General features: G+C 41.6%; 1 protein-coding gene across 1 annotated transcript in view; it reads right to left on the bottom strand.

Annotated features, from left to right (window-relative positions):
* Nucleotides 1-19,624, bottom strand: part of TTLL4 (tubulin tyrosine ligase like 4) — a 55,477-nt gene that overhangs the window by 19,848 nt on the left and 16,005 nt on the right. The window contains exons 2-10 of the mRNA XM_088472340.1: nucleotides 14,400-15,786; nucleotides 13,729-13,820; nucleotides 13,569-13,626; nucleotides 11,131-11,255; nucleotides 10,313-10,423; nucleotides 7,577-7,650; nucleotides 7,291-7,485; nucleotides 7,084-7,166; nucleotides 6,588-6,716 (exon numbers count right to left, since the gene is read on the bottom strand). Of these exons, the coding sequence (XP_088328466.1) occupies nucleotides 6,588-6,716; nucleotides 7,084-7,166; nucleotides 7,291-7,485; nucleotides 7,577-7,650; nucleotides 10,313-10,423; nucleotides 11,131-11,255; nucleotides 13,569-13,626; nucleotides 13,729-13,820; nucleotides 14,400-15,673 (2,141 nt within the window). The 5' untranslated portion in view covers nucleotides 15,674-15,786. The remainder of the gene's footprint in view (nucleotides 1-6,587; nucleotides 6,717-7,083; nucleotides 7,167-7,290; nucleotides 7,486-7,576; nucleotides 7,651-10,312; nucleotides 10,424-11,130; nucleotides 11,256-13,568; nucleotides 13,627-13,728; nucleotides 13,821-14,399; nucleotides 15,787-19,624) is intronic.

The following is a 19,624-nucleotide window of genomic DNA, read 5'->3' as shown; positions in this document are numbered from 1 at the left end:
ACAGGAAACGTGGGGGCCTGCTGACAGAGGGCATGTGGAACTACCATGCTCAGCAATCCACACTGCTGGATGTTCACTTCGTGTATGAGAAATTATGCACTTAAAATCTCACTCATTAATAACTAGCGTCCTTATATCAAACCCCGAATACCCACACATTATATATTCACACATAATGTTCAATAAGCTTTAAAGTGTATGATTTAAGTTGGTTCAGTTAGTTTAAATACTGAGAAATAAAGAGATTTGAAAACTAAGGTATTACACATGCTAAACAAGTCGTGTTTGGTCTTGTACTGATGCGCATTCTTTTTACATTATTCCGGTGTTATTGGTAGGGAGGTCGCATCATGCAAACTCGAATTATGGATCACAGAACCTACAAGCAACAAAATGTATATTTCAGGAACAACTGTTAGGATGTTGCAGGGGGCGTGAAGAGAAAGATCCCCAGCTGTTAGAGGCAGGGAGAGTTTGAACCAGCCTGTTAAATGTGCTGTAACAGATGCTTCTCTCCTTGGAACCAATGACATCAGCAACAAACTTCCCTATTGTCATGTTTATTCTGGGGGGGTATAAATATGTGTGCATGAACGCTGGTTCTCAGTCTTCGTGCTGAATGCTGTATGACTAGGGGTCTCTTGCTGATGCCTATCTCTGGGTCCGGAAGCGCTGCGTATGTATACTGTACTTGGGTCTGTATAATTTCCTTTTGCGCCTAAATTGTGTCTAGATCAATTGCGTGTAACTGTCTGAACTTTTACCTGAATAACACTTGTGATTTGGAACCACAGATTCCAAGTCTAAGTCTTTATTTATGGTATGACTGCGTACGCAAATTAGCGTCATCCTTAGAAGTTATAGGCAGGATATTAGAAGGTATAGGCAGGGGTATATAGAGGTTCGTTTTAATATTAACAGATGGGGGCTCATCGAGTGAAGTCACTTACCTACTAACACGGCACATACGGCTATCGATGTCTCAGCAAAGGGTGGAGTGGCCACATGCAGGGTTTTCCTGCAACCGCTTTGTGCTGAAAAATCGCTATCCGTTTTCATGTGAGCAAAGGAAGCCGACTAGAATCCAGGGACAAGAAAGGAAAAAGTTTGTTTTCCTTTGTTGATAGAACCTAGCGTTTAAAGGGGTGCCGTAGTATTGAGTATGCGGCAGAGGAGTGGCCGTAGGTAGAACGCAGCTCAGCGTCACCAGACCGGAGCGGAAAGGTGCGCTGAGCTGAGGAGCCGCTAGACAGGGAAGGCTGCCTCCCCTGGCTAGCATTTAACACCCAAGATGCCGGCTCCTGCTGCCGCTGTATTCCCTGGAGTCTAGTGAACCCGCGGGATATGCCTCAATGGAGGGGTAGCCCGCCGCCAGAGCTAGCGCCTCCGGTCCGTCCCCGGAGACCAGAGGCAGAAGACTGCATGCGCAAATGGTGACCTGCGACTTACCTGTTCTCAGGCGAGCTGGCAGCAGTCAAGGGATTCCTCCAGAGTCCGGCTAGTACAGGCTCTGGGGTCAGCGCCGGCGGGGTGTAGGAGCGGCAGAGTGGACACCCAACGGACAGTCCAACGCTGCCACTTTGAAGAGTGTAAAATTTAAATTAAACAACTCTTTAAAAATAAATAAATAAGCTTACGGTGACCAGACTCCGGCCAGGCACCAACTAAAACGGAGGCGCCTGTGGTTCAGGGGCGGGATATAGAAGATGGACCCAGTGCATCCTGGGAGCAGCAAAAGCTTTAACTGCATGGTGCCCGTGGCTCCAGCTATACCCCAAGGTCAACCCTGTGGACCCCCTATGGACCCTGAAGTAGAAATGTGAACTGTGTGGGGTTCTGAGGACAGTGTTTGAGAACCTCTGGTCTAAAGTCATCCACAGAGTTTTGAAAAAAAAAACTGAAATAAAGTACCATATCCTGCTCTCTTTCATCCTTTTGGGGGACGATGTTTCGGTCCCAAATTTGGATCTTTGTCAAGATATCTTGACAAGGTCCAAACTTGGGATCGAATCGTCCATATGCTATGAAACCTGCTATGCTATAATATAGGACTTCTTTGGAAGACTGGTGAGTGCACCACTCACCCCTTTATAGTTTTTTATAACTCCCCTCCTCCTTTGTTTAATATATTTTTTTTAGAAGGCTTCTTACATTCAAATTTTTTTTACACTCTCCCCTCTCCCCCTTTTGTGAGACATTTTTGCACATTTCCTGGCTGGAGGACACTGGCGGCAAGTGCAGCAGCGCATGTGCACCTCCAGCCCGCCCCTAGTTACGGCCTTGCCCATATATCACGATCACAAGGATTTGAGGGTAATATAACTTTGTTTTCATAGTTAACATTTTTTGGTTTACTTGTACTATTTGTAGATTAATTTTCTTGTTTGTGTATCAATATGAAATAATGGACTATGCATTATCAGACCGGGTTTTTTGTGATATTGTTTTAATAGATTTGAATACAATTCCCTCATGTATCATTATTATTAATACTTTCCTTATCACGTCAATGTTCTTTATACCTATATTATATATAGCGGTAATTTTCTTCAATTGGACGAAGTTGCGACCACATGACAGATCTCTGCTTACAATCTATCCGAAGAGGTTGTAGCCGACGGGCAACTACGTGATCTTGGATGTAGCAGTGAAGGATCACGGCTCCAAGGGGTTGTTGTATTCACGTGACATGTATCAGTTTCCCGATTGGTCACTCCTATATGTCTATACTGTGAAACACACACGTTGGCGTTTCAGCGGGTTGACTGCATGGTCTCATGAAATATGTACAGTATATGCTTAGTATAGCTTAGTATTGCCATTATTAAACATGAAGCAAGGAAGCAAAAACTGCAAATAACATAGTAATTAGATTAACTCCGATATCGAGCAGTGCTCTCATTCTGAGGCAGTATTATGTAGGTGGTCATTAAGCAATTCACTAATATTGTAGGGCAGTTTGATTTGCTGCTAATAAACCTTTACGTCTCCTATATCGAATACCATATGAAGTATAATGCTTACATGAGGTTTACCGTTTCTGGTGGGAACAATACATTTGCTATGTCAGTGTCCTCCCCAGAAAATGTTTCCAGCCGGGTGGCATAAAGTAGCCTTTATGGGTGGGGGCCTTCACAATAACATTATTTAAACTCGAAATAACATTTTATATATATTAATTATCCTCTTCTTATTAGAGGCCCAGTCATCTGATTATGAAAAAGCTGCTAAGTCTGTAGGATCTGGTCCTTTTTATACAGCTCCCAGATACTTTCCCCACTTGCAGGCTCCCGGGTGGTAGGCTGTTTCTTGTCGGGTGGTGCACCTGCAAAAAACGGCTTGGGGAGAATACTGTATGTGATCATTTACATGTGAAAACTACAATTTAGTTAGACATTACCAATGTGGCTATGAATAGCTGCAGCTTACTTTTAAATTAATTTATACCTCTTATTAGTGCATTTGAAAGCAAAGAATACATTATTGCTATCTACAGAGTACCAACCATTTCAGATTGCTACAGTCTAATAGGGGTATTCAATATGGGAGCGAAAAAACATAGTTTTTGCGTTAATATCGCACCAATGACGTCATTATCACAGGTTTTAGTTTTACACCGTATTCAATTTCAAAGACTTTTCGCAGGTTCGAAAAGTCTTGCTAAAAAACGGGGATAACTTTTCACCATTGAATAGGTGTCGAAAAAAAGGGCAGAATTGGGGTTTAGGGGTGCAGGCTTAAAAAAAATAGCCTGCAACCCTGGGAATGACATTTAAAAAAGAACTGTGTCAAAAAAAGTTTTAAAAAAAAAATAGGGACACCCCAAAAAATTAATTTAAAAATTGGGGTGAAAAAAAAAAAATGGGAAAAAATTGTTTAACAATAGGGAATCAGGGTTCAGGGCTATTCTGCATGTATGCGGCAGGTGTTTTCTAGAATAGATTTATAGCGGCAGGTGCACATTTGCAGAATTTTTAAAAACTTAATTAGGGACATTAAAATATGCTAGTACCCATTTTCATATACCCCAAATTTGATGGGACCACTTAAAAACAAAAAAAATAACCTAAGTGCTCTTCTGCAACACTTCTTCAATGTCGGGAAAAAACACCTGCTGCGGCTATTTAAATCCCCGACTTTCATTTAAAGGCTAAAACAGGGGTACCCATAGTGATCCCCCATGTTTTTACAACTTATGGGGGGGTCCTACAATTTTTTTAAGGAAAAATTCGTAACTTTACGCAAATCCAACTTTACAGGCTCCCGTTTTCGTTAATTTCAGATTGAATACGGGGATAAGCGGGCGCGCGCCCGATACTTTAACGCAGGTAAAAGCTCCGATATGAAACGTAAAGTTCAACAGCGAAGTTTACGTTTCATACTGAATACCCCTCTATGAGAGCTCATGAATATACTGTTGCAACTGAAATGATACATCATATCTTAGTGTGACTACTGTAGCAATCTAATTCTGTAACTGCGTGAATCATAGGTAATAGAGTGAGCAGTGATCTCAGATGTAAGAGGGACTTGGAGGAATCAAAAAAGTAATTTATGCAGTGAATTTGACACTATTATTTGATATCACATATCTTAATATTACCATATGCTAATATTAGACCAATATCATCTAATCTTATAACCACCCTATCCATTGCAGAGTATCTATATGTATAGTGATTAGTGCACTTAATATATTTGTACTATATAGATTTACTCTGCTCTATTACAGTACAGTGTCAATAATATAAGAGACTGAACAGTGGACCTTGCGCCTTTTATACATTTTTGTGTTCATTTTTTTCTTCCTTTATACACCAAGTTTGTAATTTTGTCAGTCTGGAGTCTTTTTTTTAACATCTATACTTCACTGTACTCTTCCCAGTAATTGGGATTTTTTTATATCTTAAAGAATAATAAAAAAAAAAAGTTTTAATTCAATTTACTTTCTCTATGTGCGCCCATTAGCAACAACCCCAAGCTTTCTTCTACATATTACAGTTCACCTTGGTTGGACAGGGTTGCACCCCCATAATTTAATACCACAAGGTTGATAATTACTATGGGGTTGATCATATAAATGTTATAGGCCAAACTATTGTTACTGTGCAGATGTACTTTCTTTCCTAGTCAAGTGCAAACATTAATCTGGTCAATTAGTGATGCGCTAATGCATATAGACAATACTTCAAGGCTGAATTTTACAAAACCACCAACACAATCATTTATAAAAATGGAAATGCAACTTATTGCTATGATATGTAAATATTCGTTATCAATAATTCAAAATGACAAAAAAAAACAATATACGGTACTTAGAATTATACAATTATAAAACACAAGAAAATCCGGTTATGATAGCATAAAAATGATCACTCAAGAGTAGTACAAGCGACCTCTATGATGTATACTGAATCCCAGCTTCAGGAAATTTTACAATACCTAGGGCCCGTATAGTGCTTTATAAGCAATAACTATTTTGGCACCCACATAATGCACAACATTACTGCTGTAAAGCAAGGCCAGTATATTTTTTGGTCTTGAATTCATTAGAAATCAAGTACACCATATACCCCACCTCGGACATCTGCCTAGAAGTAACAGTTGTGCTTCGAAAATGGCAATTTACCATGTGCCTTATCAAAAACAATAACATGACCAATCTGTCTTGACAACCAACCAATCGTGTGTGTGTGTGTGTGTGTGTGTGTCTGTCTTTCACAGCTTCAAGTACTTGCAGCAGGGTCCCTTCCTTTTGTGTATACAGTGCCACACATACAACGGATGGGGTCAACAAAGATACTGCAGAGAGACCCTGAAAGTCACCCCTAGCTGAAATCTGTGGAAGTAAGGAGCAGACACCTCTCTAGGTCAACAACCTCAGCAGCAGGCCCTGTTCACCACATAATGAGACTCCAAGTAGAAGTATGTACAGGATCCCAGAGTTAGTAAGGAGAATAGGCCAGGCAGACCACAGGGTCTTCCCTTTGGGTAACATTTCAAAAGCAAATTAAATACATACATACATACATACACTCAGGTTTATCGACTTAGAGTAAGATTTAGGCTGGGGAACATAAAGAGGATTAGATCCAAGATAAGCAACTAAGCCAACTTCAGGCATCATGCCTATTCTGAATGAGAGTAAAAAAAACAAAAGCAATTTGCTGCCAGGAGCAAAAGGCACCCTACCCCTGCAGCAGTTTAGGGGATGTAGACTGGCAGTTTCAGCCTGTATGTAGTATTTCTTATAAAAACTTCTAGCTGAGCCACCAAACACAAGGTTTAGAATTCAAGATCCCAATTGAGAAAGAATTAGAAGGTTCTAAATCAGGGGCGGGCAACAAGATCCCTCCAGCTGCTGTTGAACTATACATCCCAGCCTGTCCTGTGACACTTAACATGCCATGATAGCAAAACTGTGGCAGGGCATGCTGGGATGTCCCACAGCAGCTGGAGGGACGCTTATTGCCCACCCCTGCTCTAAATACTCACACACACACACACTAGGGATTATAAAAGGCAACTGTGCCATTAATGAAGTGACACTATAACCTGGAAAGAAAAACAAAAAAAACACCACATACTTGCAGCTGGCAAATCGCACCAGGCCATCCGTAAACAGGTACACTCTGAGGGGGTCATACGACGTCACGTAAACATAAATTCGCAAGTCAAATTTGCTCCCGCTGATGAGGTAGGGTTTGTGCAGGTATCTGGAGGAAGAGATAGTAGGGTGGAGAATAATTCAGTCTGAACAATGTAAATGCTATTAGTTCAGGCTGTGCAATACAGAATAATGTAAGTTGCTTATTATATCAGCCCCAGTGTTACTACATTGCCTTGGTCAGCTGGTCTGCACTGTAACAATATATTCCCCTCACAAATATACCAAAGTATGGACCATATGTCTGCAAGTAGCACCTTCTTAAAAAGAAGCTGTGACATGTATATTAAAACAGTGATTCAGGTACTTACTATTCATTGTGTTAGAAATGCACCTAATGTTTCTTATAAAGTGTAATATAACAAATTTTAGGAAAGGTAAGCCATGAATATGAAATCTGGACATGTGAAAGTTACCTCTGTACCAGCAGCGGCCTCTTCTTTGGAAGCTGGCTCCATTTGTGTATAACCTGGATCCCCATTCCTCTGGCCGATGCTGGCTAAAGACACAAGGCAAGGTGAATGAGCCAGAGATGGCAATAGGAAGTGTAGCATCTCTGCACAGAATGGTTTGCTAGACAAAAATCTACCACTGGGGCAGTCTCTAAATGATACAATCCGTACCGGCTTTACAATCCATTTCTGTCGTGTTCCTCCCTCCTCCCAGGCTTTCCTCAACAGCTTGATGTCTTGAGACAGAACAAAAGACTGGGGGAAGAAGTTAAACTCTTTCCTTCCAAAGCGAGTCTGCATCTTTGACAGGTTTCTCCACAAGCGATCTTTCCTGCCAATCTGAAAGGACCCCGGGAAATGATTCAGCTGCCCAGGGAGAAAAACAAAAGTCAGCACAATGCAACAGTATTATAGCACAAATCTGGTAAATCGCACACTATGAAAGCTGATGGATTACCTTCTGGTATGCTCTGATATTTTTGAAGGCTATAGACTTCATGTGATGACCCCAGCAGCCCAACCAATCATTTTCTGCAAGAAATGAAATTACTAAATCAAAGAAAGAAAAAAAACCAACTCCTACCCAAAATACCCAAGGCACAAAATTAGATACAAAGTCAAGGTCATGTCAAAAACAGCCCAATGTTCTAACTACCTACTACAGATGTCTCCACATATATCTATCCTCCGTGCACTAAAGTTGCATTACACATAATGCGTAAGCGCCGTGTAACTGTAGCAACACAGCATCTTTTTGTGCGGTTTTTTCCAAATGAGTCTTAAAGGCCCGTACACACTGAACGATATCCTCACTGAGCGATATCATTCAGTGTTTTTCCGATATCGTTATATCGCTCATAATCGGCTAGTGTGTACGCAGCTTTATTCGCATAAGCTGCTTGTGTGTCCTATTCGCATCGCTTTATAAGACTCATTTTAAAGGGAAAGTAGCATGAAAAGACGCTCAGTGCTACAGAGTCTAGCCACTAGAAGAGCTGTTTAATGCGCAAGGAGGCTAGATGTATGTGGACACATCTGTATATGATTTTTGTCACTATATTATATATCACATACATACACAACACAGTCAGTCATGCTCCAGGGCAGTTTTTCTATTTGCAGTTAATGCGCTCAATGTGATGTCCTGAGCATTCCCCTTGGCTGCTCAGTTGCTAGGGCAACATTCAAGCAATCACCTAACCAGTGCAATGCGATCGCATAAACCAGCACAGAGAGGGCTTGGCAGCCTGCCATTTAAAAAGCAGAGACCTGTCCTTTCTTGACAGTCGTAGCCATGAGGCAGGTTACTAAACCTACATTCTAGCCTGCTTGCTTCACGGATACAGACATCTGCTTATACTGACCATTACTTGGAAATTGACCCTGCTTATACAACAGTATGGACTTTAATAAGGGTATTCAATATGGGATCGAAAACATCGTTTTTGCGTTAATATCGCACCTATGACATCATTATCACAGGTTTTAGTTTTACACCGTATTCAATTTCAAAGACTTTTCGCAGGTTCGAAAAGTCTTTGAAAAAAAACGGGGATAACTTTTCACCACTGAATAGGTGGCGAAAAAAAGTGCAGAATTGGGGTTTAGGGGTGCAGGCTTAAAAAAAATAGCCTGCACCCCTGGGAATGACATTTAAAAAGAGAACTGTGTCAAAAAAAAAATAAAAAAATAGGGACACCCCAAAAAATTGGGGTGAAAAAAAAAATAAAATGGGAAAAAATTGTTTAACAATAGGGAAATAGGTTCAGGGCTATTCTGCAAGTATGCGGCAGGTGTTTTCTAGAATAGATTTATAGCGGCAGGTGCACAATTGCAGAAATTTTAAAAACTTACTTTAGGGACATCAAAATATGCTAGTACCCATTTTCATGTACCCCAAATTTGATGGGACCACTTAAAAAAATAACCTAAGTGCTCTTTTGCATCACTTCTTCAATGTCGGGAAAAAACACCTGCTGCGGCTATTTAAATCCCCGACTTTCAATTACAGGCTAAAACGGGGGTACCCATAGTGATCCCCCATGTTTTTACAACTTTAGGGGGGTCCTACAATTTTTTTAAGGAAAATTTCGTAACTTTACGCAAAACCAACTTCGCAGGCTCCCGTTGTCGTTAATTTCATATTGAATACGGGGATAAGCGGGCGCGCGCCCGATACTTTAACGCAGGTAAAATCTCCGATATGAAACGTAAACTTCGACAGCGAAGTTTACGTTTCATATTGAATTCCCCTCTAAGCCTGAATGTGAACCACTGCCTGGACTTGTGCCCAGCATGGACACTGACTTTGCTCACATCATGTGTCCTGATCTTGGCTTGGTACTATACGGTTTGCTGACTCTGGAGAAATTGGATGCCTATTGTTATCTATGTTATACCGAACATGAGGGAGAGACCTGCACTATTTACCAGTTTTGCTTTAGTGCCTCTTGTTCTCTTTGTCTCCAATGTACTGTATGCATCTTGCATCAATGTCAGAGCTGGTATCCCCTACCATTACGTGTTAAGTGAAGACAACAGAGTACAGTGAGAAAAATCACATGGGTAAGGGGCTGCTATAGGTAAAGTCAAGTGTAGGTGGTTCTAGGAGACTCATTTTAATTTCTGATGGCCAACACCACACTTATCTTCACTGTGATACCTTCAGTGCAGGCTATTGAGTACATCGGGGATAGTTCAAGTCAATGATAATATGGATATTTAAACGTTTTTAACCAAGCATAACCATCAAGTTCCAGGTAATAGAAATATTGATGAAATCTCATAGGTACTCCTAAACGGTGCATGTTTATTGTACAATTGCTTGCACATGTTTGCTTGTTCCCTGCCCCCCCCTCTATTCTTTTTGTACCCTCAGTTTCTTATATTGAAAAGCTCCCGAATATATAATTTAAAAAAATTAAAATAAATAAATAAATCTCATAGGTAACTGTAGAAGGAGGTATCAACAACCGGATCCCAGCTGTCTAATACAGCTTACAAGCAGCTGAAAAAAACGGGTGTGCGTTTCTTTTTAAAACCATATATAGGCTATGAAGAAAATTGGGCAAATAGTAGGTAACATGTCAACCACTCCAAACGTAGCCCAATAATGAGACGTAATTCTAATAGCGACACCTTCCTTTATAGGGAATATAGTTACATAATCACCCATTTCTGTTACATTACTCACTTTTGGTTACACGGAAGTGAGACCTTGCAACAGCTTGTTTCACTATATTTGGAGTCACAGTGCTCATTTTCCATTTCATCAGCTTCCGTTGTGTCCAAGGCAGCAGCTCAACTAGAAACAAATCAAGATTTTGTGGAGAGAAAATAAAGAGGAACCCTACATTACAAGCAGAGTAAAGGTGTAACATTGGGGGAGATGTACTAAACCTTGGAGAGAGAGATAAAGTGGAGAGATCTAAAGTACCAACCAATCAGCTCCTGTCACTTTACAGGCTGTGATTGAAAAATGACAGTTAATCCCCTTTATCTCTCTCCAAGGCTTTGTACATCAGGCCAATTGTTTTATATAGCATACACTGCATAAGGTAAGCAGATACATATGGGATGCTGTGAAGGGTTTGTATAACCCATCTACACATCTGCCTGCCAGCTCAGCACCAGTGTTCTGGGTATATATCTGTATTATAAACTAATCACTGCAAATGTAAGTTAGCAGCTAAATGCAACTAAACCGTACCGTAATCTGGACATCAGTCACCAACCATTAGGCTGTGGCAATGTAAAGTATATAGAATTATCCATGGGCCATACAGTTATTTTCTGCATGTTTATAGATCAGACTGCAAAAACAAGATTGCATTGTAGGAGATTTTGTAGTGTTCCGCAGTCTCTGGGAGAAATGTAGCTTTATGTATTAATACTGATGAACATCTGAGGGACTTTTAGCTGATCTGAAATTTTTCTTCAGTCCGTCAGGGTAAGCTCACTATGCCCAAATGCTTGAAGTGAAAAACAAAACATAAATGGCTCTAATCTTACCCTTTTCATCCTGAGTACCAAAGTATACTGTCGGAGGTGTATTGGGGAAGAGACTGGGGGTCAGTGCTGGTTTCACAATCAAGTCCATATCTCTGGGTTCCAGATCCATAGTAACAGCACACTGCCTAGAAATAAAGACCAGTATTTTGATTGTTCGAAGATATGATTCATAACATTTCTGCCAAGATTACTACTCCCAGCCACTGAAAACTATCCATAGAACAGGTTTCTACCACCACTATACAGTGGGAATGGTGTTTCTTGGTTGGTGGTCTTGAGTACCACAGATACTGCCTTGTATTCAGGCCAAAAAAGCCCATCCTTTATTTTATCAGACCACAAGACTTGTTGCCTCATCTCTTCTGAATCTAGTAGATGGCTCTTTGCCAACTCGCTGAGGGAAATTATATGGGCATGGTTTATACCATGGCTTTTTCTATGCAGCTCTCCAGCTTTTCTTGTGGAATGCCTGGAAGGTTAGTTTATCCATGAACATTATCATAATTTGCAGACATGCACTTAGCCAGTCAGCTTCGCAGTTTACCCAAGTAGCTTCTCTGATAAGTGCCCTCCAACAAAGTTTAGGGAATGGCTTTATCTTAGCAGTAGTTTCCACTTCTGTACAAAAGGACTACATGAGCTCTCAGTGTTCAATGGCTTTGCAAAAGTCATGTACCTTTCCCCAGATTCCTGCCACTCAATCATCTGCCTTGTTTGGACATTGGTATCGTAAGGAAAAAAACACAAAAAACCCTCTCATATCATTGAAAAAGCAACATAGGGCTTATTTCAATTAGCCGCGAAAAGCTGAGATCGGCGAAAAGCGCAATGTTTTTTTGCGTGCTTTCACAATGCGCGTCCCCGCTTTAATCCCTATTCAATTGCAAAACAGGTGAAAACGCATATGTGCGATTGCAGCAAATAGCGAAACTACAGGGTTTTTGGGGGAAATCAGTCTGTACCCCCTAAAAAGCCTAACTGACCGGGAAATCAATATAGAAGTGTATTAATAACCCTAATAAAAGTAATTAGGGTATGTAAATTGAGTCAAAGGGCTGTTATGCAAATATGCATACAAGTGTGGAAAAGTTATGGAAAGCAATCTCTTTTGGGAAAAATAATTGCTGTAGTTAAATGGGGGTACATTAAAATGGGTGCTAGTATATTGTTGGGCCTATAAAGTGCAGATTATAAAAATCTTAAAAATACACCTGCTGCAGCCACCTGCAATCCTAACACCTGCCCCAACCATACAGCACCCCAAAATACCTGTCCCAGTACTTTAGACCCATTTTCGAACACTTTTTAAATTTTTGCCCCAAAAATGACATGTCTTGTTTGGGGTGAATTAGGATTTTTTATTTTTTTTATTTTTTAGCCTAATTAGTCATTAAGGTGGGTGTCCAAAGGGTTCTGAACCAAGTTCCCATATTTGTATCACAAATATTTTGCACTTCTTTTCTCCTACCCTTGGGTGGAGGAACTTTTTTGCCAGCTTTGCCTAAGGAGTTTTTGCCAAGGCGAAAACTTCCTGTAATTGAATAGTGCGATACTTCGGAAACAGGCGAAACCGCTCATCAGCGAAAACTTTTCGCCGATCGCGAAAAGTTGAATACGGGCCTCAGCCATGAACTGGGACCAGTGGCAGCGAGTCTACACCAATCCTGGATAGAAGAACCAGAAATAGGATTCATGACTGAAGACAAATGTATCAGTCAATAAGGTAAAAGGCTTTTCAATCTGTGGAAACTGAAAACATCATAATCTGAAACAGTAAGGACTGAACTACAATTTGATTAATTCTCTTTAGAATTAATAAGTCTCTAATATGCTACAGGTCCTTAAATAGAGAGATATTTAACATTTACAAATGTAATGACAGCAGATGAACCAGTAGTAACTTCCATCACCATAAAGAGCCCAATATTCTTATTGAAGCCATTTAAAGCACACAATCTAAATCCTTGTATTCTCAGAGCACTCCCAGCTTGTGAAACACAAACTTTTAAGTTATCACATATTAGAATTTCAGTGTTACTGCACCTGCAGTAACAAAAAGCTATACTGGAATACATTAATGTGATGGCTTATTTCATGCATTTCTATACATACTATTGTCTGGTTTCAGGATATAACAATTTCATGATATAACAACGTATTACAGCATCCAAGATTTTAGCTGGGTATTTGCCATGTTGAACTCTTAGCATGTATATTTACCAGATACTGGCAGGCTACAAAGGAACTGTGGGAACGAATCTCTACACTTGTTCTAATGCATCTGGGACAACGGGTTGATAATGAGGGATGTTGTATTAAAAAAAAAAAAAAAAAAAAAAAAAAACAACCCTAATAAGCCACACAAGCTTTTTTTTTTTTTTTTATTTAAAAAATCCACACATACTAAACAAGTAAAAAAGAAAACGCAATATACATACCTGGATATGTCTGACAAAGTGGTGGATGGTGTGGGGACAACAGAGATGTCATCAGCAACTGTATCATAAAACAGATAAATATATTAATCCTCTGTACAGCGTCACACAGACCATTGTAATTTGCAAGACCAAAAGCATGACGTTCAGTCAAAAAACAGACCTTCCTCATCATCCTCCTCGTCCTCTTCTTCCTGGCTATCATCCAAGCCTTCGGGAAGCTCTTCCTCAGCACAGTCTGGCACAATATTAAGACTATGTGGGAGAGAGAAAAAAAAAAGTGAAGAGTACTGCAAACTTTTCCCAACTATCTAAAAGCAGCAAAGCGCCTTATCCCAGGCTGCAAAAATTAAGGAGGGGAATTCTAATGGGTAATTTTGTGACTGATCTGTGTAGGAACAAATGAATCACTGCATGTTTACATGTTAACACATAAATCATCACTTACTTGGAACACATGAAAAAGTGTGCCTAGGTAACAGTGGTGTAACACATCATCATGCTTTAATTTAATGGACACAACATTTATAAACAAATGAAGAGATATCAGAGTGCACACAGGAACCCTAATGCCAATTATCAAATCAAGGCTGAAGGAGCTGTCTGTCAATATTGGCAGACAAACCACAAGTTGTATGTACAGCACTGGCATTATAAATGTCCAGTGATTGGCTGAACCCTTCTAATGCTATTAAAAAGTGACAGCACACACAGATAATGGCAGGAAGGTGGTGGATCTAGAACTGGGGCGTGGCTTAACACAAGAAAAGAAATATGACTAAAATGAGATCTACAAAATCTCTGCCGTTACTCTGAATAAGAAGCACAACTTACTCTTGGTGGCTTACAGCTGGACCGGAAACTTTATTAAGATGGATAGTCGAGATCTGAGAAGCCATAACCGTTATATTCACTCGCTGAGTTGTCTCACCAATCCCTGAGAGTTGGGGTTCTTTCAAACCTTGAGCCTCAACAGATTGACATGAGTCACCTCCCATGGCAATCAGGCTGGTGCGTATTCGTTTGGTGCAGACATTGGCACTATGAGTGCTGGAAATACAGATGTTACCATTAAGGCAATGACCATCAGAAACCAGTCTGCAAGGTACAAGGTCTTTTTGGTGAACTGGATATGAAATGGATGGCACAGTTTTAATACAGCCAGCATATATTTCATCTTGTTGGCAAACTGTTTTAGAACTTTCAGAGCTAGCAAACAAACTGTCTTGGCTTCCAGTGATACTTCTTAAAGCCTCAGTTAGTTGGACTCCTCTGTAGTTGGTGCTGCCAATTTTATTAGGATTATGTATCTGTAAAGCAGTGTCCTCCATTTTGGTTGTCCCATGAAATACATGGGATGAAGAGGCTTTACAGTAAATATTTTCTGTGCCAATACCATTGCGACTTAGTATTGGGACCAACTCACTGGACTGGCCAAGATCATCTTTCTCACTAGAAGTCCAAGAAGCAGACTTTGCTCCAGCACGATGGGGGCTCTGTGTCTTCTTATTATCCCTTTGGGGATGTAAAGGCACTTTAGCACTGCTGGGACGTAGGAAAGCATTTGTGTTTAGGGCTGGCCTGGAAGTAGCAAGTGTTAGTTTTGCCACTGGACTGGTAGGTTTTCTAGTACTAACATCAGGAAGCTCCCCTGATGCACTATGCAGGTGGAATTGATCTATCAATGATGTGGTCATGGCACTATCAGTTTTGGAGAGTTTAAGAAGAGGCCCAATTGGTAGGCACCTGTAAGACGTTAAGTAAGGCTGTTGGCCTTCTGTCTTTAGACTTATGCCAGAAGCATCAATTTTTTTGTAAGATCTATGGAAAGTCCACGTTCTCTCAAGATTGCCATTCATCCATTTTGGCTCGGTCAATGGAGGAGACTTCGTCAGGGATGATGTCTTCTTGCTGGGCTCAAAGAGATAACAGTAGGCATGAGGAAACGCATAGTCAACAGGTCGAGGATAATGGGCCAAATTAACATTCCTCCCCTTCAACTTCAAAATGGATGTAACCTTTGAGGCAGGGCTATTACTTTTGGATTCTTTGGGTCTGTCTGGATGTGGGAGGAGTTTTCTGATGACGGCCACATCTAAACTCTGCATTATGCACCAATGTTCTGACAGATGCCATGAGTGGCCATTTCACTAGATCTTAATCCACAAACACCAGTTCATATGCCTCATTGCAGCTCTTGTTCCTGGATGGAACCTGCCACCTAAAACAGATAAAAACGAGACATGGTTATCAATCTCTTCAAGGCAAAGGATGAAAGGGACACATCCTCAGAATATGCCAGTGGTTCCCAAACGCGGACCTCAAGGCACCCCAACAGTCCAGGTTTTAAGAATATCCATACTTAAGCACAAGTGACTTAATTAAAAAGTCAGTTTGATCTATACCATCTATGCACAAGCTTGGATAGCCTTAAAACCTGGACTGTTAGAGTGCCTTGAGGACAGAGTTTGGGAATCTCTGGCATATACTTCAAAAGCGCACCCCAACAAGCAGTTAATGCTGCTAGGGCCGATAGAGGATACAAAGCAAATCATGTCGGTGCTCCTGCTAGGTTGTTTTGGCGGTGCCCCACACACTGTCCATTTTGCAAATGATGCAATGTGCCCTTCTGTTTTGCTGCGGCCAAAGTATGACCTCCATTTTTCCAGCGCACACCACACAAAAACGCTTCCGAGTGACCACAGAGTAATAGGAGATGGGCGGAGCAAACAGCCCAGCACAATACAGACAGCTGGAGATGCACACCATTTACACATTGGAGTTCCCGTAGTGGTACTGTTGACCCACTGACCTACACAAGCTGGAAGCCACACAGACTCTCAGCCTCCACGCAGCCCACGGGGCATGCAAACGAGGAAACAAGCCATTCGGAGCCCGCAGAGGCAAGAGCGAAACAACAAATTAGCTGCGGAATACTGCAGAACATACTAAGTTGGTGTATCACCTGTTTGAGTACAGTGATGAATAGCAAACACAGCCATGTCATGATATTTTTAATAATTTAACATATAACATGCATTTATCCATGTCTGTATCATATGTCAACTCTTACCTGGCACAATTTACGCTACTTTTAGCTGGCATGATAAACAATTCTTTTAAAGAAAACAAAAACACACACACACACTCTCAACTCCAAGTACCACCAGGTCATGTTTTGTGGAATTTTTTTTTTTTTTTTTTTAAATATGCACAGGTTAATTAATCCTATTATGATACCTAATAACATTGCCCTTCCAAATGAAGACATGCCCTCCTCAAGAATCAGCACAATGTCAAAAAACACCTAGGGTGTGATTAAATGGTCTTTACCATGGCTACTTCTTTTGGGCGCCTGACGGAGCAATTCAAAAAGCTGCGGCTGCACACAGAGCGCAAGTGCCGCATGTACGCACCGGGGTAAGCTGCACAAAGCAGTTAAACCAGTCTTAAGTACTGCTTTGGGAGCCCAAAATGACAACTTATCGCACATTTCTGATCATCACCTTGGGAGAAATGTATCAACAACTTAATTGCTCCAATCGAAAGCCCAAAAGAAATAGCCGCAGTAAAAACAATTGAATCGCCCCCTTAGAGTGAACACAATCATTGTAAAAATATGGCATGACATAAATATGGCATTACATACAGATGTGTCCCCATACATATATCCTACATGCGCTACAAGTCACGTCACACAATGCGGGAGCTCCGTGTCTCAGTAGCGCTGAGCGTCTTTCGTGAGACTTTGTGCAGATGTATCTGCAAGTGAAATGCTACGTTACAGTGTCAGCGGTTGTAACACTAACGTAGTGTTTAGCATGCAGATACACCCGCAAACGCACAGAGAACAGAGGCATGCTGCATATAATTTTAATCAGCAGAAGCTGCTTGTGCTAGCTATTCGCATCACTGTGTGAATAAGACACATTTGAAGGTAAAGTATCACACGAAAGACGTTTGGCGCTACAGTCATGCCACGGCGCGTTTAGAAGGACTGAATAACGCGCAAGGAGGCTAAATGTGTGAGGACACATCTATAGGCCTCCTTCCAGCCACTAGACACACAATTCTTAAGACTCAGGGAATGGGGGAATTAAGTGCTTCACCTCGCGCATCCTGTAACAGTCTGATGGCAACTTTTTTTTTTTGAAAGATGGAAGTACCCTTTTCCTATGTGCCACCCAGGGTCAGCGCTATCATTAGGCAGCTGCCGAGGGCACCATCACCTGGATGGCTGCTGTGTTAACCTATCAAAAAATTGAAGGACGTCTTTGAAATCTACATGATGCAGACAGCAGCTGCAGGTCTCATCAGCCACAACTATTATCCCCAATCTCACGGTCAACCTACAGTCCATTGCCTGGTCTCTGCCAATCTGTTTTGTCAACAATGGCATCAACAGCAGCACCGACAGTCATGACTGATGTGTGCTGGTATGCAAGCAGCGCAGGTGCCCATCCCAGAGGGAAATTGAAAGCTGAGGCTGAGTTCTAGATGCAACGGTTGGGTCTGTGCATCTCAGGGGAGGGAGTGGTGACGGGATGCGGTCAATATCCTGACCTTGGGGATTCCATTGCTCAGAATCATAGAGCCATCATCCGGACCGCTGGGATCCCGAAGGTAAGTAGCGGGGTTTGGGGGAGGGTAGCATTCGGGTTAGGCACTAGGGGGAGGTTAGGCTCAGGCACCAGGGAGGGAGGAGGGTTTGGTGCAGTCAAAAGGGAGGGAGGGTTAGGATAGGGAGAGGATTAGGATACCTACTGACAGGTGTCTGTATCCTAAACCTGTCGGGATGCTGACGTCGAGATTCTGATCACCGGCATCCCGTACCTATCCCAGTGGGGACACCCAGTGTCTGGGGCCGCACTGGACAACAGTGTCAGTTACTGCACACAGACATTGGCAGGAAGCATTTCAGGGTTCTTACAGAACCCTCTGTGCAGGCTGTTCTCCACAGGCTAGTACGGTCCCTTCGCTTCCCCTGGTGAGTGACTGAGTCCAGCATTGGTTTCTGCTCCACTATCGGCATGCGATGCATAATCCCTGTGCGGATAACCAATACTGGAGACATCTACTGCGTGGAGATGGAGACATATTGTGCCAGTCTACTGCGCAGGTCTCCAGTAACATGGCACCCGCCCCATGGTCCCAGAGACTGCTCTACTGTGCATATTTCTGGGAAAATGGCCACTGCTCCACTGCTACTGCAGCACAGAGGCAAGTATTAAGCATGCGTGCAGGGTGTGCACCCATTATAGCTACGCCTATGACTGTGTAGCTTTCCCTAGGGTGCCTAGGAACCTTGCACAGGCCCTGGTTCCACCTTTAGTAGTTATTGTCTGGTAATCACTACAGTAATCATGAAGTCCAGGTTTGGGGGTAGGATCTCCATACTTACAATGTATTATAGCACATTTAAAAACCATCCCTGCTCCCCACACGGACATACTGCTCCTCTACAAATTATTAAGCAGAGCACTTGATAGTATAGACATTTAGTATATTAAACATTTTCATGTTTGTGTATTCAAATAACTCTGGACCAGCAATTACTTGCTTTTCTTAGTTTCAGCACTCTAGACAACAGGTGTGTAATAAGAGATCCCATCTCTGTATATTAATGGGAAACAAAATAAGCAGCACAGAAACGGTTAGCAATGTCCTGTTCACCCTATTGCTCTCACCAACATTACATTTCATAGCACAGACTGTAAACAGAGAAATAAGAGCAATTAGCAGTTGGAATAGCTAACACAAAGCAGGGCTCAACATAATACTAATTAATGCTTTCCTCTACTCCTCTCACCTTAGCTACTCAGGAGGATCGGTTTCTAGAAGGCTTATTAAACGGCTGATAGATGCTGTCTCAGGAACCCAGGGTCAGCCTTTCCTATACTTCAACAGGAAACTTACTATGTGTCACCAGACAGCTAAAATGGGATGTAGTTAGGATGCGAGAGGCGACAGTTAGGGTTAGAATGCTTACCAAAATCAGTCGGGATTTTGACCGTGGGGATGCTGTTGTCTGTAGCCTGACCATCGGAATCAAGTACCCA

Source organism: Taudactylus pleione, unplaced genomic scaffold (genome assembly GCF_031769625.1).
Source record: "Taudactylus pleione unplaced genomic scaffold, aTauple2 ptg000122l, whole genome shotgun sequence".
NCBI lineage: Eukaryota > Metazoa > Chordata > Amphibia > Anura > Myobatrachidae > Taudactylus > Taudactylus pleione.
This window is presented reverse-complemented; position numbering and strand designations above follow the sequence as displayed.